This window comes from Phaenicophaeus curvirostris, chromosome 1 (genome assembly GCF_032191515.1).
Source record: "Phaenicophaeus curvirostris isolate KB17595 chromosome 1, BPBGC_Pcur_1.0, whole genome shotgun sequence".
Classification (NCBI taxonomy): Eukaryota; Metazoa; Chordata; class Aves; order Cuculiformes; family Cuculidae; genus Phaenicophaeus; species Phaenicophaeus curvirostris.
The window spans coordinates 64403535-64427433 of NC_091392.1; the positions used below are offsets into that span (position 1 = coordinate 64403535).

The 23899-nt window shown below is 41.4% G+C and overlaps 1 protein-coding gene across 4 annotated transcripts in view; it reads left to right on the plus strand.

Annotated features, from left to right (window-relative positions):
• Positions 1-3062: 3062 nt before the first annotated feature.
• The window catches only part of IPO8 (importin 8), a 52682-nt gene continuing 31845 nt past the window's right edge, over positions 3063-23899 (plus strand). For 3 of the 4 annotated variants that reach the window (XM_069860225.1, XM_069860201.1, XM_069860216.1), the window contains exons 1-8: positions 3063-3225; positions 12885-12966; positions 15350-15506; positions 17669-17827; positions 18936-19092; positions 20146-20235; positions 21009-21103; positions 21657-21741. In XM_069860225.1, coding sequence (XP_069716326.1) covers positions 3142-3225; positions 12885-12966; positions 15350-15506; positions 17669-17827; positions 18936-19092; positions 20146-20235; positions 21009-21103; positions 21657-21741 — 909 coding nt within the window. In that variant the 5' untranslated portion in view covers positions 3063-3141. Of the gene's footprint in view, positions 3226-7778; positions 7938-12884; positions 12967-15349; positions 15507-17668; positions 17828-18935; positions 19093-20145; positions 20236-21008; positions 21104-21656; positions 21742-23899 lie in introns of all 4 variants that reach the window. The other variant, XM_069860209.1, reaches the window with a different exon arrangement.

Sequence of the window (23899 nt, forward strand, 5' to 3'; positions counted from 1 at the left end):
TGGCACCCAGCGAGGCTGCTGAGCTGTGAGGGACGGAGGTGCCTCTGCACCATGGTGGCTGCACCCAGCTGGAGTGCTGGGCTCCGGTCTGTCCTGGTCAATCCCAGTCTCGCTCCTTGTGCTGCAGGTCCGGCCATCCCCGCTGCCACCGCCTGTTTACCATCAGCCAAAGTCTCCTGTTGGTGTCCCCTGGGATGGAGCATAGGCTGATAATGAAAATGCCAGCAAATAAATTCTATAAGACTTGTTTTGGAGTTCTAGAAAGCAAGCATCCTTTATCAGATCTGGGCAACATGAGGGGAGTGATCTCCATCAATCATGTGCAACGAGACAGGATAAATGCATATATACATGATGTATACAAATTTCCTCAGAAGCCTTATGCATATTCTCTTATTTTCCAAGGACTAATTTAAATACTATGAACTTCACAACAGTCAAATCTCTTGCTAATCTGGAGCTTTAGAAAGTGAGCATCCTTCATTAGTCCTGGGCAACACCAGGAGCGATCTCCATCAACTGTGTGAAGCCAGACAAGAGCTGGGGACATCATGTGTGTCCCACTGACATTCATGTGTGTAAATTCTCCCAGAAATCTTATGCCTATTCTATTATTTTCCAAGGTCTAATTTTAATGTTATTACAAACTTCACAATAGTCAAATCTCTTGCTTATTTGGAGCTTTGGAGCCAGCTCTGCCTGACCTTGCCTTTGAGATTGGGAAAGGCTGCAAGCAGAGGTGATCACAGCAGCAGACACCTCTGTGCAGCACAGAGCACACTGCACACAAGATGTGATCACCTCCAATGAATGAACTGTGTCTGGGAAAACAACCTTTGAAAGGAAGCATGTTGTCAGAGGGACATTCTGTCTGACTTTCAAAGAACACAATTATTTAGACTAAACCAAACTCTACTTTAGCATAGAATCATAAAATCATAGAATCACAGAATCATAGAATGGTTTGGGTTGGAAGGGATCTTAGAGATCATCCAGTTCCAACCCCCCTGCCATGGGCAGGGACACGTCCTATGAGATCAGGCTGCCCAAGGCCCCATACAACCTAGCCTTGAACATCTCCAGGGACAGGGCAGCCACAACATCCCTGGGCAACCACTACCACTCTCATAATGAAGAAATTCTTCCTTACGTCTAGTTTAAATCTGACCCTCTCCAGTTTATATCCATTGTCCCTAGTCGTATCGATACAAGCCTTTGTGAACAGTCCCTCTCCAGCTTTCTTTTAGCCCCTTCAGGTACTGGAAGGTTGCTATAAGGTCTCCTCGGAGCCTTCTCTTCTCCAGGCTGAACAACTCGCAACTCTCTCAAGCTGTCCTCATATGGGAGGTGCTCCAAGCCTCTCATCACCTTTGTAGCCCTCCTCTGGACCTGTTCCAACAGCTCCGTATCCTTCTTATATGGAGGATTCCAGAACTGGACACAATATTCCAGATGAGGTCTTGCAAGAGAGGAAGAGAGGGGGAGCATCACTTCCTTCGCCCTGCTGGCCACACTTCTTTTGATGCAGCCCAGGACATGCTTGGCCTTCTGGGCTGCGAGCGCACACTGCCGGCTCATGTTGAGCTTTTTGTCAATCAGCACCCCCAAGTCCTTCTCTGTAGGGCAGCTCTCGATCATATTGTGAGAAGCACTCATTCACTGGTAAAATATTAAAAAGGAAAAAGTCTTCGAAGCAAAGATAATATTTTTATTATACAATTCAGCGCTGAATTGGATGCCCTTCTAAAAAAGGCATAAGGTCCTACAAAAAACAGGGAGTATATATACTAGTTTTAAACAAAGAATATAAATCTCTTCAAGGTTGCTCATTATATTTTTGGCGTATTCAACCATGTCCGGAGACTCCTATCAGGTTATTGTTGCCAACTGTATCTTGTTAGACAGCTAAGCATCACGTCTGGATATCGTCTCTATATTATTTCTCGATACATGACAGATTTATATGACAAGATAATTAAACATGCACACCAGGTGCAGCAAAACTTATTAACTAATTCCCACAACATCATCACCCATTCTGTACTGAAAATGGGGACTGCCCCAACCCATGTGCAGGACCTTGCACTTGGTCTTAGAATCATAGAATCATAGGATATCCAGGTTGGAAGAGACCCACCAGATCATCGAGTCCAACCATTCCTATCAAACACTAAAACATGTCCCTCAGCACCTCGTCCACCCATGCCTTGAACACCTCCAGGGAAGGTGACTCAACCACCTCCCTGGGCAGCCTCTGCCTGTGCCCAATGACCCTTTCTGTGAAGAATTTATTCCTAATGTCCAGCCTAAACCTCCCCTGGCGGAGCTTGAGGCCATTCCCTCTTGTCCTGTCCCCTGTCACTTGGGAGAAGAGGCCAGCACCCTCCTCTCTACAACCTCCTTTCAGGTAGTTGGAGAGAGCAATGAGGTCTCCCCTCAGCCTCCTCTTCTCCAGGCTAAACAACCCCAGCTCTCTCAGCCGCTCCTCGTAAGACCTGCTCTCCAGCCCCCTCACCAGCTTTGTCTTGTTGAACCTTACGAGGTTCCCACAGCCCCACTTCTCCAGCCTGCCCAGGTCCCTCTGGATGACATCTCATCCTTCCGCTGTGGCAACCGCGCCGCTGAGCTTGGCGCCACCTGCAAACTTGCTGAGGGTGCACTCGATCTCGCTGCCTGTATCACTAATGAAGACATTCAGCAGCCCCTGTCCCAGCCCGGACCCCACTAGCGCCGGATCTCCACCCTCAGCCGCCCCCAGCCCCACCGCAGCCGCCCTCCCCCCCCACCCCCGCGGGGCTCGGCGGGCGGCGCTCCGTACGGCAACATGGCCGCCGCCTGTGGGCGCCCGCCCGGCCGCCCTTCCGTACAACAAGATGGCGGCCGCCTTCCGACCGACCCCCGGCGCGAAGCCAGAAGGCGGCGCTGCTGCCGTAAAGCGGCGCCCGTTTCCCCATCCCCAGCTGTCGCAAACCGGTGAAAGGCTCCCGGAGAGGGACCGAGAGGGGGTGGAGGACGCGAGGCTGTGATTGCGGCACGGGACGGGGGCGGGGGGGAACACACGGGACAGCGGCGCCTCTTCCTCCTCCTCCTCCACCTCCTGCCCCCCGGGGAAGCGCCGCCCGACGGCGAGCGAAGGGGAAGATGGATCCCAACAGGATCATCCAGGCGCTGCGGGGAACCATCGACCCCAAGCTGCGCGTCGCCGCCGAGAACGAGCTCAACCAGGTGCGGGCGGGGCGGGGGAGAGGGGGGCTCGGCAGGGGGCTGCGGCGCGGGGTCTCCCGGCCCCGCCGGCAGGGGCGCCCCCTCCCCAGCGCGGGGCCCGGGGGGTGGGGGTGACACGGAGCCGCGGGGGTGACAGCGTCGCGGAGGGGCTCGGGGTGGAGGGGACCTTAAAGCCCATCCAGCTCCAACCCCCCCTCCACGGGCAGGGACGCCTCCCGCTGGGTCGGGCTGCTCGGAGCCCCATCCAGCCTGGCCTCGGACACCTCCAGGGATGGGGCAGCCGCAGGTTCCCTGTGCCGGTGGCTCACTGACCTCGTCGTGAAGAATTTCTTCCTAATGCTTAATCTAAATCTTCCCCCCCTCTCCAATTTAAAGCCATTCCCCTTCGTCCTCCAACCCCTGTCCCTGCACAGGACAACCCCAGCCTTCATACCATGTGTCTGAGGGCTTTGTCCAAATGCTTCTTGGATGTTGTCATAGAATCACCAGGTTGGAAAGGACCCACTGGATCATCGAGTCCGACCATTCCCATCAGGCACTAAACCATGCCCCTCAGCACCTCGTCCACCCGTCTTTTAAACACCTCCAGGGAAGGTGACTCAACCACCTCCCTGGGCAGCCTGTTCCAGTGCCCAATGACCCTTCCTGTGAAATATTTTTTCCTGGTGTCCAGCCTGAACCTCCCCTGGCGGAGCTTGGGGCCATTCCCTCTTGTCCTGTCCCCTGTCACGTGGGAGAAGTGGCCAGCTCCCTGCTCTCCACAACCTCCTTTCAGGTAGTTATAGACAGCAGTAAGGTCAGGCTTGGTTTCATGACTGTTTCCCTGGGGAGCTGTCCCAATGCTCCACCACCCTCTGGGCAAAGAACCTTTTCCTAATGTCCAAGCAAAACCTGGCACATCTTCCTGTCATTCCTTTGGGTATTGTCATTGGTCACCACAGAGGAGAGATTGGCATCTGCTTCTTCTCCTTCCCTTGTGCGGAAGCAGTGAACTGCACTGGTCTTCCCTTAGTCTCCTCTGCTCCAGGCTGAACAGATCAAGTGACTTCAGCTGCTCCTTGTACTGATACCAAAAATGCTGGCAAATAAACTCTCATAAGACTTATTTTGGAGTTCTAGAAAGCAAGTGTCCTTTATCAGGCCTGGGCAACGTGAGGGTGTGATCTCCATCAATAGTGTGCATCAAGACAAGAGCCAGGGGCAGAATATACGTCCCACTTACATGCATGTGTACAAATTTTCCCAGTTATATTATGCATAGTCTGTTACTTTCCAAGGACTAATTTAAATATTATGAACTTCACAACAGTCAAATCTCTTGCTAATTTGGAGCTTTGGAGCCAGCTCTCTGTCTGACCTTGCATTTGAGATACGGAAAGGCTGAAAACATAGGTAATTATAGAAGAAGGCACATCTGTTCAGCATAGATCATACTTAACACAAGATTTAACAGTGTCTGGAAAAACATTATTTGAAAAAAACCCCAATCTGTGCTATCTAATGCATGCTATCAGAGGGATGTTCTGTTTAACTGTCAAAAATACAAGTACTTGGATGAACTTATCTCTACTTTAGCTTAAATCAAAAATATTCCACGTTTTGTCATAGTAACTACTTTTTGTATCAGTCCAAAAGTAGGCTCCTCACGAGATTTGTGTCCCTCCTCTGGTGGATGCTCTCCAGTAGCTTTATGACCTTTTTATATTGTGGCATCCAAAACTGCTTGCAATACTCGAGGTGGGGCCACACCAGCACAGAGCAGAGTGGGACAATCATGTCCCTCGACCAGCTGGCAATGCTGTGCTTGATGCACAACCAGGGACACGGTTGGCCCTCTTGAATCGCTCCGTGCTGGCTGTCACGGGCTGTCCCGCCATCCTGGACTGGCAGGGGGAGGCAGGGCCACCCCGGTCCAGCTGCCTGGGCCCCCTTTGGCGGGGTCTGCTGCTGCGGGACTGGAGTCTGCTGGTGGCAGGCATGGAGCACAGACCCTGGTGTGGCCATAGGTGCCTGGCTGCCTGGTGGGATTGCTGCTTGCACCCAATTTTATCCTTAGTTTTGTGGCATAGGGAGCAGGGCATAGGGAAGCGAAGTGTGGTAGTGGTCTGAGTGCTGACCTGTGGTGTTGAGTGCTGGGCGGTGTGACATTGCTCTGCTCAGGTCGCTGTCCTGCTCCTGCAGGTGACAGACGGCAGTAACTCTTAGGCATTAGTTTGTCCCGTTCAGCTGTAAAAAACTTCGAGAAAGGCACGTTAGATTTTTGTAGGTAGTGCTTGTCATAGTGTCTTGCCCTTAACAGATGCACTGAGTCAAAGCTGTGACCACAGTCTCAATTTGGACATTTGAATAAAATTCCCTTGCACAACATTAATAAAGCTCTAACCTATGTACTTTGCTGGAATATTTGATCAATTCTATTGGAGGACTTGGATTTTTTTGACTGTGTTGGTGTGTTAACAGAAAGATCAATTGGAATTGGCTGTCAGAAACTATCGCTACTTCAGGATTGCTCCTCTGGCTTAATTTTCTATTTAGGCAACTTAAGACTCCTTCTGAATTAGCTATAGCTAATCCTTGCTTTAGCAGTTGGCACGTTCCTTTAGTAAATTGATGGATTAAGTGCTGGACATTGATAACGCTCTTCTGGATATTTAGATAAAAATGCAAAACTATTTTGTTTGTTTGGTGTAGTTGCTTTAGAAACACATCAGTGCTTTTTTCTATCCCTGCTATTAAGTACTGAGAGGGAAATTGTACATATTTGTCATAAGCCTGTTACACAGGAATCAAAACTACGATAATAAACTGCAGAATGTTTGGCAGGTTCACCACAAAGAGGCAGATGTCTGGATTTCTGGGTTCTGCTCCTAATGCTGTCATTTTAACATCACTGATAAGTACTGTGAAGCTCGGGAAAAGTTCTGAAAGTGTTTTGAGATTGAGATCTGTAAAATAATTTTAAGTTCAAGTGATGGATAATACAGTTTGTATGAAAGACTTGGGTTGTAGTTTCAAGGCTGCAAGTGCATTTATCTAGCACAGGCTGAGATGCAGATTTTTACTTAAAATACATGGCATATTTTCTCCTTTCTAACTAATATAAAGAATGAGTCTTGAAATTAAGACATACCTATTATTGTGTAGGCTTCCTGTTACTAAATGAAGCATGATATATCTGCCCGATATAGCGTACTGATAAAGCGCTGGTGGTTTGACACGACTCTTGGGATGAGTGGAACAATAGTGCTCCTGAGGAATGTCACTTAATGTGGGCCTTTGACATCTTGAAACCTTTCAGTGCTTTCTGAAGCATGACTTCAAAGCGACTTGTCAGACTCCCATGGATCTGATGATAGCAATGACATGTAACTGTGTTCCTGCAAGTGCTGGAAACCAGATGATGTTCTAGCTTTTATCTTGTTCTAGCAAAGGAGCCAATCCACCAACCAAACAGAAAACCTTCCAATAATAAGTACTTGAAGTGGTAACAACACTTGGCCGAACAGACTAGGGGTCACCTTTATTTTGTGCACCAGTTAAAATGATGCTGCTCCTGATACGTGCTAATGGGTATTGCGGTAAAACTTGTCTTGTGTTAGCCCATCTGCAGTGTACATTTGCTTTCAAGTTTGAATCCAGGTAGTGACAGGAGCTTCCCTGAGAGTATAAATCCTACTTATTCACTGATATAGCACCTCTCTGTAGGTACCTTGTTGCTGGTACCAGTACAAAAAGTCCTTTGGAGCAATGGCATAATAGTCCCGGTAATTTGCTTACGGTGTTGAGTGTGGGTAATGGAGCTAAAATGAATGAAAGCTTGCTTACATGTAAAAAGTCGCAGCATGTTTGGAAATCCCTCTTTCTCTTCCATATGTTCCTGTACCTGTGTAAAGATAGAGATAAATCAATGAAGTTGCTGTCTGGATTATCATCTAACTGCATTCAGAAATGGAATCAAGATTCCTTTTCCTTTCTCCTGGACCTTATTATGTCTGTTAGAAGTCTGTTTGTGAATTTTCATTCTCCCACAGCTAGAAACAAGTGTAGGTTTCCAGTAAAAACATTAATTTACGGTCCATTTATATCCGTTTATGCCAATCTCACTTATAAACTAGAATGGGTTTCTTGGTACCTACTCTGACATATTTGTCAAAGGTGATCCCTAATGGCCTGTTTCCCAAGCCTCAACAGGCTTGTATTTCATTCGCCTTATCATAGAACTGAATTTATGAAATCTAATAATAGGACAGCACACCTCTTCTCCATTGTTTCCTTCTGAGTTACTCCTGTGCAATCTGGTCATATGTTTGCAGCATTCCAGAAGGTCTCACACTCAATGCTACTAACAGATCATTTGATACATTCTAAACCTACAATTATCTTTTTCATGTCCAAAGTCTATGTATTTCTTATCATTTAATATACCGAGGTCCTTTTATCCTATGCTTATTCCTCGCTAAGTAACCTCAAGCTTTTAGGAGAAGTTTCTATTATCTTTGCATACATGACCATGTACTTTGTCCTGTTACCCCACTCCATTTCTGTTGGTGCAGTTCTTTGTAGGATTTTTATGATCTTTCTCCTTGAATGATGTGTGCTACTTCTGAGTCACCAACGAACTTGACTTCTCTGAGTGACCTGAACAAAGATGTAAGTGTGGGATTTGTCTGAAATGTGAATTTTGATAAACCAGAGCAGTGATTTCCTGCCAGGTCAGTAACCTCTACTATGTAACTGCTGTTTTTTCTCTATTAGCCTGTTGATCTTTTAAGTGTACACATTTTCCATCCTCCGCTTTTTCTTTTGTTTCCCACAACTTGTTTTTTTCAGCTCTGTCACATCATAGTCGATGTGCACTATATGATCATGTTTATCAGTCACGCTATACTTAGTACAGCCATTTAGCATAGCAAGAAAGATGCTCAATTTCTGTGCGCCTTCCTTTGATATCTTTTCTAGGCTGTTACTCTTGTTATGTCTGTCTCATGGACTTCAAGGACTTTTGCTGGTTTAATTATTTTTTTTAAAACTGGCTAAATATTGCTTTTGTGTGCCAGTTCTTGGAGTATTGTGGAATGTACTGTCTGATTATGTGAACGTACAAAGTCATCTTTGATTCCAGTTTGGAGAGGATTGCTGTACGACTTTTATGCATTAATCTTCACTGTCTCAACCTGCTGTAATAAATTTCCTTGCCCTGCAACAAAGGGGAAAATAACACAATTGGAGAAATAAAAAAAAAGCAGTTTGTTTAAATATTGAAAAGAAATTGCAGAGTTTGGCTTTGGTGGGAACCGAGAAGCAGTGCTGGAAGAAGAGGAAGAAGTGTGAGCAAATTGCCCAGAAGCAGAAGAATCGAGAATAAAGTTGGGCTTCCTTCCGTATCTTGCACATCTTTGTTGAGCTGGTTGCCATAGTAGGCAGGGAACTTCAGGCCTCTCTGAAATTTGACAGTGAGCACCTTGTGTTGCCTGGAGGGAAGAACCTCAGGTATTTGTACTGAAGAGCTGTTTGATGAGGAAGATGACTTGTGTGGTTAGAAGTGCAGTGAAAGTAGAGTTTGAGGGTGGACAGGTTTGGCAGCAGAATCCACAAAGGAAAGAAGCTTAGTTAGGTTCCTCTACATGTTTATTTTTCCTGAGTGTGAAAACATTGCGCATTTTCCCTTCCCTAAATGATAGATTTGCATGCAGGCAGGGAAAGAAGAAAGTGTCTTTTGAAGTTCTGGTTTGTTTTAACAGCTCCCTGTGACTGACAGTGTAAAAAGCAAGAAAGAAATACCATTAACAACTGCAAAAATATTCCCAGGTGTGACAAATACTGATGGGGTTTCTAAGTAACACATTTTTAGTGTACAGCAAACAGAAAATAAAATTTAGTAAAACAGATAGTTGAGCATTCATGCCAAAGGTATGCCAGCCTTAAACTAATCTTTGTAAACTGTTAATTGCATATATATTCAAGGTATAAATTTCTGCTGTGTGTTTGTCTATGCAAACAAAAATGTAGTGCCTCGATTTTTCAGTAATTTTTACATTCTTGGATTCAGAGGGACAGAGAAAGAGATGTTGTTTATTGCTGGGGGAAAAGGATATTCTTGGCTTCGCTTGCAGAACCCAGGGGAAGGCTCCGGTTTTCCATATCCATTGTCCTAGATCATCCCGTGGTTGTTCTGTAGGGGAAGCACCTTCCAGAACGTTATTGATAAGGAAGCTGTGACAAGGAAGCAGTTTCTTGCTGTGGGCTTTAAATGCGAGAGCAAACAAGACACAAGAATAATGCTTACTGAAATGAGTTTAGTAGTATATAATGCATGATAACCTGGGAGCCAAAACTGGATTTTGGATGTGAAAAGTATTTGCTTATGTAAGATCCATGTGGGGAAATATTTGTGTTGTTTTTCCTGCTTATTTCTCCTTGCATTCTAGCCCTTTACATGTGATGGTGTTCATCTTGCTGTTTTTCAGTGGCCCATCCAAGGCTTCCTTGGGTGTCATCTGTTCTATGCCTGATCAGATGGAAGAGGAAATAGGAAAAAAAAAAAAGGTTATGTGTTCTCTGATCTTTTGAAGAGTGGAGCTGTGATGCTGAAGCGGGGAAACATGTTAGGCCAAAGGTGAAAGTACAGAGTGCAGAAAGCTGTACAGCTGCAGTGCCCAGATCCTGAGACAACAGACACAGGTGGAACAAGATGCATGGGGACATATGCATCTCTCTCTGTTGTTGTAAATTTATCCAGTTTTATCTTACCACTGCTGCATACCTGTCTTAGTTTAGCTGCTGGCCTTCCACACTGATGTACTCCATCGTCTTAATCCCTATGGCTGTGTTACGGGAGTTGAACTGAAGGTCTCTTTCAGCCATCTGGTGCCTCCCTACGGCTCCTGGCCATGGCTTTTCAAAATCAGCACTAGCTTTCCATTCTTTCCATGGGACTGACAGTATTCCTGCTCTCCCTTTATAAAAGCTCAGGTGCAGCTGGAATGATACAAATAACTCTGTTGCTGAACTCATCCTGCTTTGAGGTCTCTTCCTTGTCCCTTTCCATTTACACAGTGCACACCTGACAATTGCTCTGCACATGCTTGTGTGAGACGAACAGCTGTACATACTGGTGTCCAGGAGCCTGTTGTTTGGTTTCCTGAGCAAGGCAGGGAAGGGATACATCCCAAGATCACAATTAGCATGACAGCTAATGAGAATGTGCTGGTATAGGAAAAATGTTGCTGCGTTCAGCTTTTTAAAAGGTCCTCTATTCCAAAAATTGCAAGCGATGTGTGGTTTTCCTGACTGGGTTTGTTGCTGCACAAGTGAGCAGGATGGATTTTGAGCGTCACAAATACACCAGAATCAGGTGTCTTGTTTCTAAAAAAGGCACACAATCTCTCTTGATCTCTACAGCATTTGTATTTCCAATAATGAATAGAAAATGAAGCTATTTGAAAATGTGGATTATGGTAATAAGTACGGAATAGAAGGATTTAGTGAGAGCTTGATGCTATGTACCTGGAATCTGTTTAGGGATGTTGGTGTGTAAAGGGTAAAGAAACCTTCATTGCAGTGCTGGAAGGGATGGGGCCCCCTCTGAGACACTGCATAACTTCTGCGTAACATGTCTTTTGTCACTCCAGGGGCTTGCTGAGAGGATTCGCTCCACAGGCCAAATAACCATATTTATATATATCCTGGCAAAACTTCAGGGGTAGCAGTTGTACGCCAGCACAAGCAGTACCAGTAAAGCTTGTTGGAGTTGCAGTGACTTTTATGTAGGTTCAGTAAAAGCTGTTTGCATGGAGAAAAGGAAATAATTTATACTGTTATCACTGCATCCACCCTACATGTGATATTGCTAGGATTAATGCAGGAAAATAATGACAAAACAACACTCAAAAAGATTGCTTCTTATTCAATGTGTTTACAGTAGTAAAAGCTGTGTATGGATTGGGTCTGAGGACACCATATTTACAGTGTTTAGAATAAATAGGATGATTATAGTTCACGCACATTTTTGTTTTCCTGTGTTGCTGGAATTTCTTGGGCTTTTCTCATCTCCCTGGGAGCTGAGTATTGAGTGCAGGAGACTGCTGCAGCCCCCATCAGAACCCACCAACATACAGATTCTCTCCAATAGTGGCTGAAGGACAGACTTTGGACTCCAGGATACTTAATTAAAAGGTGACCTTTGGAATCCAGTATGCTGCAACCGGTTGACATTGAAAGCTGGTATTTCAGTGTGTCCATAGATGAATGGGGTTCCTGTGCTGTCTGTTACAGTATTTTTGTATTTGGAGCATTTCTTATGGATAATTACAGTTTATAGAGAAAGGAATTACAGGAAAGTACGCTTCTGATTTACCATTACTGTTTTTATATGAGATCTCAGATTACTCTGTAAATGTCAAATGAGCCTCTTAGCACAGAATAGGTTAAACGTACACTGTCATTATAATGAGTAAAATGAGGGACAGAAAACTATGTGATTTGTTAAATTATTGAATGATGGTGTTGTGATGCAGCTGTTACACTAAGGCATCATGAAAGTGTTGTAATTTTACCTCTTTATGAAAATGTTAGATCAGGGAACTGGGTATATGAAGAGGAAAACATATCTCAGCTTTCCAATGAGGCTAAGTTTATGGGAGGATAATATACTTTTACTTAAAGTACAGATCTGGAAACAGCCACGGAACTGGCAGACGTGATCTAGTTGGAAAGAAATACTATAAAAGATGAAATAAAAAAGATTCTGTCATCTCGCCCCAAGAAACATCTTTCTTTGAACATCAAGCACATGGACCTAAGTGATGAAAGATCTGACCTGCTAGTAACTACTGATGTTGCCAAGGCTTAGCAGTAACTGCACCATGCTGAGTCAATGATTCTTCATGTTGGAGTACCTCAGTTGAATGACAACAGTATAATGCTATCAGATTTTCACATCTTTCAAATCTGGTGTGCTTTGCTCAGAAGTTCAGTGAGCATTGTTTTCTCTCTGAAATTCTTCAGCTGCATGGCTGATGTAGTGTTTGAAAAGTTCCCAGGAAGGCTGTGGGTTTTGAAGTGTTATCTGTCTGTGTTTGATTTTAGTTAAAAATGGTTATGCTGCTGTGTTTACCCAGTTTTTATTTTTCTATTAAGCTGCACTGTGCATCTAGTCCATTAAAAGAGAGCTGTATAATACATGGCTAATGCAGATGCTGTTTACACTTACGTAATTTTGAATGGTTTTCTTAATCTCTTCAAAATTCAGTATTGCTCTGACACCACAATCTATATTGCAAATAAATGGTATGTATTGATGAAACATGTCACTATCCATTTGACTTAGGAGGCTAAGTTAAATAATTCAAGGACAGATCTGTAGTGCTTTACATTATGCATTCTCAGAATTATTTAAATATTCATTATCACTAATCTCTAATTGAGAGCCTTGTCACATTATTTATTCCACTGACGTGCCGTTATATGCTCAGCTTTTACAAGTAATTATTTGGATTGCTGGAGATCTGGGTAAACCCGAGGGCTAAAACCTTTCATGCTTTACGTGGAGAGCCAAAGAACACTGCAAAATCCTTAGTTTGTATTTGTTATTCAGCTTTTGATAATAGTGTCTTATTTAAACATAGTAATTTGCTGACTGTGTTTTATATGTATTTCAGTCCTATAAGATCATCAATTTTGCTCCAAGTCTACTGCAAATCATAGTGTCAGATCAAGTTGAATTTCCAGTGCGTCAAGCAGGTGAGATAAATCCCTCATTCGGTTTTCTTTCAGGTGTCAGGCTGTTAGTTATTTCATCGGAGTATTGAGCTGTTCTGATGTAGTTCATGTTTGTTCTAAATTTGGAAATTAAAAGGATCTGTCTTTGCCATTTGTCTCCTATATGAAGGTCAGATAAAACGATGGGTATGGGCAAAATCCTGCTTTGGCTTTCCTGTGTTTGTAGTGATCCCTACTGGATTGCTGTGATACTGATATGAAAAGAGAATGATTTCTGCTCAAAACTGGTTACCCAGGGAGCTGTTGGTATTCTTTCTTCTGGTGGTGGTGAAGTAGTGATGCCGAGACAAGTGGGAATTAAATAATAAATTACAAGAAAGTGGATACAAGTTTCTCTATTTGAATCCCTTTTCCTGGAAAAATGGAAAAAACAACCATAGTTCCCTGGGTCAAGGGTAGCCACTCATATGCTTAGTCAGTATCTATGGTGTCCACTCACAAAAATAGTACGAAGGAAGGTCACGTCACTGGTAAGTTATAAGTTTATAGTCTAAGCATGCCTAGAAAGATTGCCCAGCTGTGTGTGTGAGTTCAGGCATGGTGACACAGTTCACTTCGAAGTATACATTTGTGTAAGATCAGGTTCTAAATACTCATAATCTGTTTTCATAGAATCATAGAATCACCAGGTTGGAAGAGACCCACCGGATCATCGAGTCCAACCATTCCTATCAAACACTAAACCATGCCCCTTAGCACCTCATCCCCCCGTGCCTTAAACACCTCCAGGGAAGGTGACTCAACCACCTCCCTGGGCAGCCTGTTCCAGTGCCCAGTTTTTTATTTTACCTATTCCTATACAATATTCCTGACAGATAAAGAAAATATTCAGCAGTTTCAAGAAATTGGTGGATACTGTTTCATTCACAGCTCTGTTTTAATCCTATGGAACAACATTTCCCGTAGAAGCACTGTTGGTCTTTTTGTACAGATCCTATTAATCCCCCGAGTGCTCTGGGGCATGCTGACATATGCTGTTTGTCATGCTGGTGTGTATTCTTTCAAAGATAATCCAACTTTGAATGGCATTGTTAAACTATTCTGTGATAAGGTTGGATGCTTCATCTAGACTCTATAAGGTCATTTTCATAAATCAGTCTCTCGTTTTAGTATCATTGAGGAAAAAAAAAGTATGTGGAACATTTTTTTTTTTTTAACAAAGTGGGGGTATAAAATAGAAGAGCACATTTAAATTACATTTGTAAATCAACAGGTTTCCCTGGGAATTTTTTAATAGCCAAGAATTTATATAACAACAAGATCAATTGATAAAGTAAGTTAAAAGACCTGGGCTGGTCTTTCTAGACCTGCTTCTTGACTGGCATATTACAGTCAAAGAACTTCTTTAAGTTATAGAAATTTTTTAAGTTCTATGGGCATTTTTAAGGCTCAGCTTGACAGGGTGCTAGGCCATCTCATTTAAACTATATATCACCTAAAAAGGTTGGACCAGATGATCCTTGAGGTCCCTTCCAATCTGGCGTTGTATGATTCTAACTGTTTTTCCTCATTTCTATAAAATATCTTGCAAACTACATGTCTTTTGTACTTCGTAATTTGCCGCCAAGAAAAATGATTGTATCTCAGGACTTTAATCCCTGTACTATTTCAGCTGATTACTAGTTAGAGTTTTAGATTTTATTAAGAACATTCTTTTTATGTGTTACACCACATTTCTTATGTTTCCTAAAGAATGCCTACAGCAATTTTACTCCTGAAGTGTAAATGCTGTTTTATTTTCCGTTGAAGTTTAACTTTATTTTTCATGTTTTTTTCATGTGAGACAGAAGAGAACAGTTCTAAGGGATTATGGGATATCCTAATAGTGAGTTAAAGCTTAGGGAATTCACAACAAACATTTCTGTCTGAGTAGAAGGTAGGCCACGTGCCAGTTTCAGACTGGGCATTTCCCCAGGCAGAGTGTCCCATCTGCCTGCAATGATTTGTTTACGTGAGCCTTCCAAAACTTCACTTACTGTGCTGGAGTTGTTGTTTTAGGGATGAGTAAAAATGCAGATAAGTAGATTTTTGTTTGCTTGTTTAGAATGATGGAGTATTATTACATCCATATGGAAGACTGCTGTAATGAAGAATGTACCCTGACAGAAGCTGACAGAAATACTGTCCTGTTCTGTTTAGGTCTTAAGCCTGACCTTGTGTGGAATCATTAAAAGAATTATTTTCTGATTCAGCTGTGCTTGGTGCCCATCATTGCTAAGAACTTATGTAATGGTTTTCAGTCATCTTTTCAACTCTTTGTTCTACGCCATACTACATGTTGAACACAAAGTGTTGTGGAGATGTGTTAGAATTAAACTATTATTTCCCCAATGTTTATCCTTAGCTGCCATTTACCTGAAGAACATGGTGACACACTACTGGCCAGATCGTGAACCTCCTCCTGGAGAAGCAGTTTTTCCATTCAACATCCATGAAAATGATCGTCAGCAGATTCGTGACAACATTGTGGAAGGAATAATTCGTTCTCCTGACTTAGTGAGGTACATTACATTGTTTTGAGGTATTTCTATAGCCCAAGTTTTGTGAGCTACCAATCTGGATGTATTTTATGTGAGAATCTCAATTTCTGGAGAGATGAAGCAAGTACTTGTTTTGAAAATGTAATGGTGATCAATTTTAATGTATTTATGTGTACTTGGTAACATGGTAAAGAGCCCTATGATGGGATTTATCCTCTTACAGTGTTGTTTAAAGTGTCTCGTAACACTTCCTGCAATGACGGCCTGTCCCTTTGGCCGATTCAGGACAGGTAGTATAGAGGGCTATCTGCAATACAGAATTAACCATTCAGAGAAATAGTAGCCCTTTTCTTAATTTCTTTTGCATTTTTTATATGTAATCCCTGTCTTTAAATGTTTATTAGCGGTTTTGGTTTTAAGGTATTAAAACAATGAAGAAATGCTGTTGTTTTTTTTTAGCTTGAAGAGTAGTTAAGATTCACAGACATACTACAATCTATGATTATTCACCACTCTTAATTAAAAGTGAGGTGGGGATGGGATTAGGTTGTAGTGTATAGATGTTCATCTTTGAAAAACACAAGACAATCTAGCTCTTCTATCCTCTTCCTCACCACCAGCTTGGTGCCCAAAGATGTCTTGTTTGTCAGTAGTCACATCCAGAAGGGGAGTAATTGATGATGGGTTAAAATTTGGATTAGAGGGAACACTTAAAAAAAATAATGAACCACCAGAATGCATTAGGCTGCTGTAGCATTGGTGTCACTGGAGGTCTTTATGAGTAGATTGGACAAACATCTACCAGGAATGCTTAGGTTTTAAATGGTTCTATACTGAGATAAGGAAATGAACTAAATCATAGTTTCCAATTCAGCTTTTCTAACATGCTCTGTCGCAGATGATTAATATCATCTCCACTGAAAGAGATAGGTGCTTCTTGGCAAGTTTGTACTGCAAGTTAAGGAAGCTTGTGTTGTTTTGTGGTAATGTGATAAAGGCATGTCGTTTCCCCTGCCATCATGTCATAAATACCAAGGCTAAGTTTATGCAAAAGAACACAAAATAATGGAAGTTTGAAGAGGCTTTTGCAAACTAGTTTAGGCATTGCTTCATAACCTGATATTCAAAATGTCCTGATATTACAACAACAATCTACATCTAGAAGGATTTTTGAAAATCCTGATACAATCAGCTGGAATTAAGTTCAGGGTTTGTAAATACTGGCTAAACTTGTAGATTTGACAGAGGTTAAAAAAATCGAGGAAACTTTGCTGAAACTAGCTTGATATTGTAGTACTGGAATTTTTCACTGTTTGCTTGTGAGGATGGAGCAAGGGGAAGGAGCCGAATCGTCAACAAGCGTGAACTCCAAAGGCCTGAGAGGGTAGGTACAAAGCTAAAAGGATCAGCAGGTGGAGGTCCCACTATTGAACTGCTTTGTAGTAATAACTCCTTATGCAGTGGACTGCAAGAGGATACTCAAGGAAAACTAGATGCAGAAAGACCAATATTTTCTGCAGACTTAAAAGATTTTTATTCCTTAGTGGACCCAAGAACATTTATTTACAGCTTCTAGTTCAGTGCGTCTGAGCGTTTTCAGTCGCGCCTCACTGTTGTGAGTGGCATGTAAAAGTGAGAAATGGTAAGGTGCTTGTACCTAATTGTCTCTGCTGTGTGCTTCAGAGGTTGAGGAGTGCTGTTCTGGAAGGACCCAGGAAAACTGTAATTTCATGAGGAACCTCTGGTTTGGATCATAACCCAGGCCAATGTTTTTTAACAAAAAAGTATTTAAAAATTGTGGTTTTGTGGTTACTTTCAGCCTCATAAGCATGGATAATTTTGAACATTCATTTTCAAAGTACAAAACTATCTGGCTTCTTGGGCAATTAATTGTTTTAAAATATTGCCTGATATGTGTGGATAGGGAGGAGGAAGGGAGAAAAGTGGCTAAAACGTTCTGAAATCAGTTTCTTCCTGAAAGTTAAATCCACTGGGATTTTTTCTTGTTTTTCCTCTGCCACTTTGCAGAACTCTTTGAGAGCTGTCAAAATATGTATGGTACTTACGATGTAATATGTATATTGCGGCAAATAAAGTAAGATTTGGGAACTATCCTTTAATATTATACGCTATGCTCTTTGCTTATCTACTTATAATGTATTTCTTTTTCCCTCTTGCCACAGAGCGCAGCTGACAATGTGCCTCCGTGCTATCATTAAACATGACTTTCCTGGCCACTGGACAGCTGTGGTAGACAAGATAGGCTACTACTTGCAGTCTCAGAACAGTGGGAGTTGGCTTGGGAGCCTCTTGTGCCTATACCAGCTGGTGAAGACTTACGAGTAAGTTGATGTCCATCAGTAGGTGAGGGGTCAGTACTTCTAGTCTGGTTATTGAGAATTACAGTCTTAAGAGCACTGGCAGTTCTACAAGAAATTCACATAGAAAATGGGAATTAATGATTATCATATGCTTCCTTTCCTGCAAATAAATGAAAACTATTCATCATCTTTATATCATCAGTTAATTGAAAGCAGAGGTGCCAGAAATGATCTGTATGAATTTACTGATGTTTTTCTTGAGGCTTTGAACTTTTGATCTGATTAACCCATCATACGGAAAGGAGCTTGTAGCAGTGTGGGTGTTGGTCTCTTCTCCCAAGTAACAAGTGATAGTACAAGAGGAAAAGCCTCAAGTTGTGTCAAGGGAGATTTAAACTGGATATTAGAAAAAATGTCTTTACTGAAAGAGTGGTGAAGCACTGGAACAAGCTGCCCAGGCATAATGATTCAATGATCTGTGCAAAAATTCTTAAATGTTTATAACTTCTTTTGTTTGAATGTTCCCCAAATGCCCATGGGATATATGAATGCAAAATATTTTCCACCTTCACATTGTGAATACAGCGTTGTCATTGTCCTCTACTATTACTTATTGTTACCTGTACCTCCGTACTGATAGTCTAAATCCACGAAGTGTAGATTAGGAGAAGTGTAGTGTGCTCTCTCACTGATTTGGAAAAAAAGAAAAAAAGATATGGTGTTAGAAACATGTGTAAACTGCACAAAAGAAGTGCAAATGGAGGAAGAGAGAATCCTGCCAAAACAAAGGGATTGTCTTTCCTTTTCGATTCAGCACCCAACTTGCGTTTGTCATTGGTATGCATGTCAGAAATCCAAGTCACTGGCTCTGTGAGCTGACAATTTAGTAGTAAAGAACATTGGTTCTTCCTCCCAATAGCTTCACTTTGTGTTCTTCATGTCTCTATTTATATGTTAGAGAATTTGTACAAATTGTTGAGACGGGGGCTAGAGGGGAAGTGGGTGAATGAGTGAGTGTTGGGTATTAATTTATTTTTTTTAGGGTGCAGAAATTAAGTTGGTGGTGGGGAATAGGCATTAGAATCTCCAGTGTGTAGATCCTGGACCAACATTTTTGTTTCCTTTTCAGATACAAAAAAGCAGAGGAGCGAGATCCTCTCATAGCAGCAATGCAAATATTTTTGCCTCGGATTCAGCAGCAGATGATCCAGCTTCTGCCTGATAATTCCCATTACTCTGTACTACTTCAGAAACAAATCTTAAAAATCTTCTATGCTCTTGTTCAGGTTGGCATCTGTGTACAGGACAACCGAAACTTATACTTTGCTGGGCACAACCATCCGCTTCAGAACACTCATGGTTGTGCTTGAATAAGAATAGCAATTCAGATGGGAGATGTCATGTACAATAAATAACTTTTATAAAAATATGATCTTTATAGATTTTTCTACTTCAAAACTAGTTGCATTATCCCTTAGATGAAATTTTTAATGAACCTGGGTACTTACGCTCTTCCTGTCTGTAAGCTTGCTGAAGAAATCTTCCTATTTATATGAAGTCACACATAGCCTGATATAAAGTATGGGAGTATCTACTCTGTGCTGGTTGGCCTCTGAAAGTGGCAGTATTGCATACTGAAGAATAATTGTGAAATAGTGCACTTCAGTAGTTGGTGGTTCTTCTGAAGATTTGGCAGATATTATTTATTGAGGCACATGCATCTTACAGAGATGAGTTTGGCTTTTACACAAGGATAAGTTTGATGAGGAAGTACTTTTAGAGAATGAGAAACAAACCAAGATCCTACATAAAGGGCAGCCTGAAAATTCTTAATGGGGATTAAAAAGCTAAAATAGTTTATTATTAGGTGGGGGAGGACAATAAAGATCCCAAGTTCCTATTTTACTTTTCAGTTGCTTGCCTGAACATTGTCAGTTGGCTTTGGACTTTATAGAGAAGTGATATTTACCGTAATAGGTAGTAGCTGGATAGTAATGCAGAGTACATTTCTCTTCTTCTAAAATGCTATTTATTTACCACAGCCCTGGAGTGTAGCTACTGCTGTGGTCCCTAAAAGACAGCTGGGCTATTTTGAAGGAGAAATGAAAAGAATTAGCAAGTTCTCAGAACAAGGAACTTTCCTCAAATAATGTCTACTCAGGAATTCCTCTATAAATTCTGCTGAGAAGGACGCAAATTGAGTAGTGTTGGTATCTAACCAGTTTAGTTTTAGTTTTACTTAAAACCTCATCTTTCTGAGAGTGCAACTGCTATAGAAACATCTGTCTTTTTCAGAGAAAGTTGGTATTTCATGAATATGGGGTTTTCTCTTATTTCAGTATGCATTGCCACTCCAGTTGGTGAATAACCAGACTATGACTCAGTGGATGGAGATCTTTCGTACTATCATTGATAGAAACGTACCTCTGGTAAGTTTGTGAAGACCTCTGATGTTTATGTATTGCTCTTTGAGGAACAGTCAGTGTGAAGATTTTCTGAGTGTTGTTTTTCTAAGATGTCATCTATTAAGATTCTTATCCTTGGAATAAGTTGTATTTCCAACGAAATGTAAGAAGACATTGTCTGAGGTAGTGTAAAATCCAATCTGGGATATTTTGGAACTTTCCAAATATTTCAGCCAGTTTCTCTCAAGCAAGAATCAAGAGCTCGTCACAAACACATCATTTGTTTCCGTTCTTCTTTTTCTTTCATTTGTCCTTCATATTTCCTAAAGAACAAAATAAAAATAGTAGTTAAATTCTTGTTCATGTGTCTACGACATTGACTGGCATTTCCTGAGATTTTAGAAATTTATTTCAAACCTTAACATTCCTTTAATAGCTTTTTGCATTTTAATATGCTTTTTGCATATGTTTAGGATGTATGTATTTGGAGGAGTTAGTATTGTGCTTAATTTTTAAGCCAGAGTGCAAGCTGCTGTGTAGTATTCAATTATATACAAGAGTTTCCATTTTTTGAATATGTGTCGTTTTGAAAATTATAGTACAGGCCTTAAACAGGTATTGCACACATACAGTTTTGTTGACTATCTACGAAAAGTTCCTGAATGTTATGTAACTGTTAGCAGAATGTTTAGGCAGTGCTGTGCATTTGTTTTAGTTTTCTCAGCAAAGAATGATTAGAGCATCATTTCTCTCAACAATACACACAGGTAATTTAAAATAAATGTATTTATTTATAGGAGACTTTGCAAATTGATGAAGATGATAGACCGGAGCTGGTGTGGTGGAAATGCAAGAAGTGGGCGTTGCATATTGTAGCTCGTCTTTTTGAGCGGTAACAAACTAACAAAGTGATTAAAAACTAAGTTGGGGTTACCAACCTGTAAGGTTACTTATGGTACAATTAGAGAAAACTGTTTAGTTGATTTAACAGCTCATTATCACCAAAGATGTATTCCAGCTGCCGTCTTCTGCCTTGCACTGGCACAGCCACTGCTCTGAGCTCTGTGAAATGATTTGATTCTCTAAGGTGGCAAGAAACCAGCCTCACAGGAAAAGTAAATTTTTTCATTTTCACTACATCTAGCTACAAGTGCTTGTGTTCTCAAATATACAGGCAGGGGAAGATTTGAAAAGAAATCAATAAACATTGAAGAAAAGGTGGCTCTATTTACTTGAATGTAGTGTTGTACCTTATGGGAATCTAAGAAGCAAAAAGGGTAGTGGGGCATTATATGGGAAATAATGGGATAGAAGGAACCATTGGGAAAGGATTCCTTTGGGGATGGAAGACTACTCAGGATCCATTGTGTTTTAGAAAGTACTGTGTTTTCCTGACATAGTAGACTTCTCACAAAACAAATGTCTGTGTCATCTTCTTTTTAAAGGTATGGAAGTCCTGGAAATGTAACTAAAGAATACTTTGAATTCTCAGAGTTTTTTTTAAAAACCTACGCTGTGGGCATACAGCAAGTAAGTACAATTAATTTGTTTCTGAATTACAACATTTTGACTGAAGCAATGTATTGGTTTTCAACAATGTGCTTGTGTTGAAGTTCATTCATTAAACAAAAATGAACAGTGTCAGGCAAGTTTTCCTTTTAGTGATCAAGAAGTTCTTTAGAAGTTGTTGCTATGCTCAACTGAGGTGTAATAACACAGATTTTCAGCACTTAGAAAAAAATTCTGCAGGAAAATTCTCAGAAAAGGTGAGTGCAGATAAAGTGATATCATCATAATATATAAGCATTCTATATATAGCCAAGAGAAAAAAATACTGATGCAGAGGCTTCATGCCATAGAAGGGTGTATTTTCAGACCAGTCTTTAGTAAGTGCTTTTGCTGCAGACAACTTAGGCATAGTAATCTTGATACTTTTTTATTTCAGGAATGTTGTGGAATGCTCATTATTTGTGATTAACATAGTATTGTGGAGAGAGTTCAGTTCATAGAAGAGAGCGGTTCCTGTCAGTGTTTTCTGTGTTTTTCTGCTAGCGATGCTGCAGCCCCCGGGGAATGTGGGCTTCCAGCATCTCCCTGTTTTGGTGGAATGGTTGTAGCAGTTGGGTGCCTGGAAGCCCCGAGAGTGCTGGCTTCCAAGCTCAGATGTTTTTGGCACAGATCCTCCTGTTTCTTACTCAGCCTGACATATACTAGATGACTAGGAGTGGTAGTTCGTAGGCTTTTGGCTCAGCTAAAGCTCTTGAGCATCCAAGCTTTTGGGTTATGTGTTCCAAACAGGCTCCTACAAAGCCAGAAGAATGCAGGATGCTCTCATATTCATGATTCTGGGCTCGTGATTCTGTTTGGCTTGTAAAGCTTGAAAAACATCTAGGAATGCTATTTTTTGAGTGACAAGTGTTTGGATGACGTGTATTTGCAGAATATGTGGCTCTTTAGCATGCAATCAGATGAAATATTCCTGACGTGGCATCTGCAGGATTCTTACAGTTTAAACGTCCAGTGTCTTTGATGCAGGATGCCGGTGTTGCTGTTGTCACTTTAAGTCAAATTTAAACTAGATTTCAAAATAGCAGGATTGTCTGCAAAACAAAATTACTCTTCTCCATACAGTTTGATAACAGGATAGTTTAGCCAACAGTGTAGTAATTCTGTGTAAATACGTAAATGTTAAAAACTAAGGAGAGAAGTGCTTGTGTTAAGGCTGTAAGCATTAAATGAAAAGGGAAAGTGTCTAATATGTATTCTAAACTCCTTGCAATATTTAACTCCTGATTGGAAAAACAGTCCCGTGCACAGTTGCCGTTTGAAATACTTAAAGTTTGTCTGCTAAGAGATGAGACTGTGTAGTAGAGGGAGCAGCTTAGCTTTCAAGATAAATGGACTGGACGGTCTACATATTTCTTCCATTTATGGCTTTTAAATGCTGATTTGTCATGTTTCCTTCCAGAGTTAGTAAGAAATCTGTAGCGAATATCACCTTACTGAGCCTTCCTTACTTATTTATCAGTTGTTAAGTGCTGACATCATGCTAGTCTATATGAGACAATTCTTGCCTAAGGACCGTATCATACAGAAGTCTTAAGATGAGGCTTCGTGCCCCTAAGGAAGGAGTTATGTTCAAAATAAGAATTATTGTAGTGTTGTGAAGAAGCGTGAGGCAGAATTGTCCTTCTGAAAATAAATGACTGAATATTTTGTTATGCATTGCCCTTAATTTGTACTGTTATTCATGTACATGCCAATTCTTTACACTTTTTAGCACTTAATAGTTTATCCATCATCAATGTAGATTAATGGCTTTGTACTGTGGGGTTTTCTTACTAGGACAAGCCTTTATATTAAGGAAGCATCATGGGATAGAGTCTGTGATAGCATGTTATGTCATACCATCTGATGGTTAAGTGAAGTTAAGGGGTTTGCATCTCTTCTGATTCACAGATTCAGGTGCTAAACTATTTTTCTTTAGTGTATCTATTCTTACCAGTGTTCTTCCAAAGCAATTTGTCTTCTTTAGGGGCCTTAAAAAATGAACACAGACACCACTAACAGATTCAAAGCCAACTAGTTTGAAAGTTTCACTGTGCCTTTTCCTTATTTATCCCAAATTTTGCTGAGGCCTGTGTAAACTGTGAGCCTCTGAATACTGACGTGTATCTTCGGTTTACAA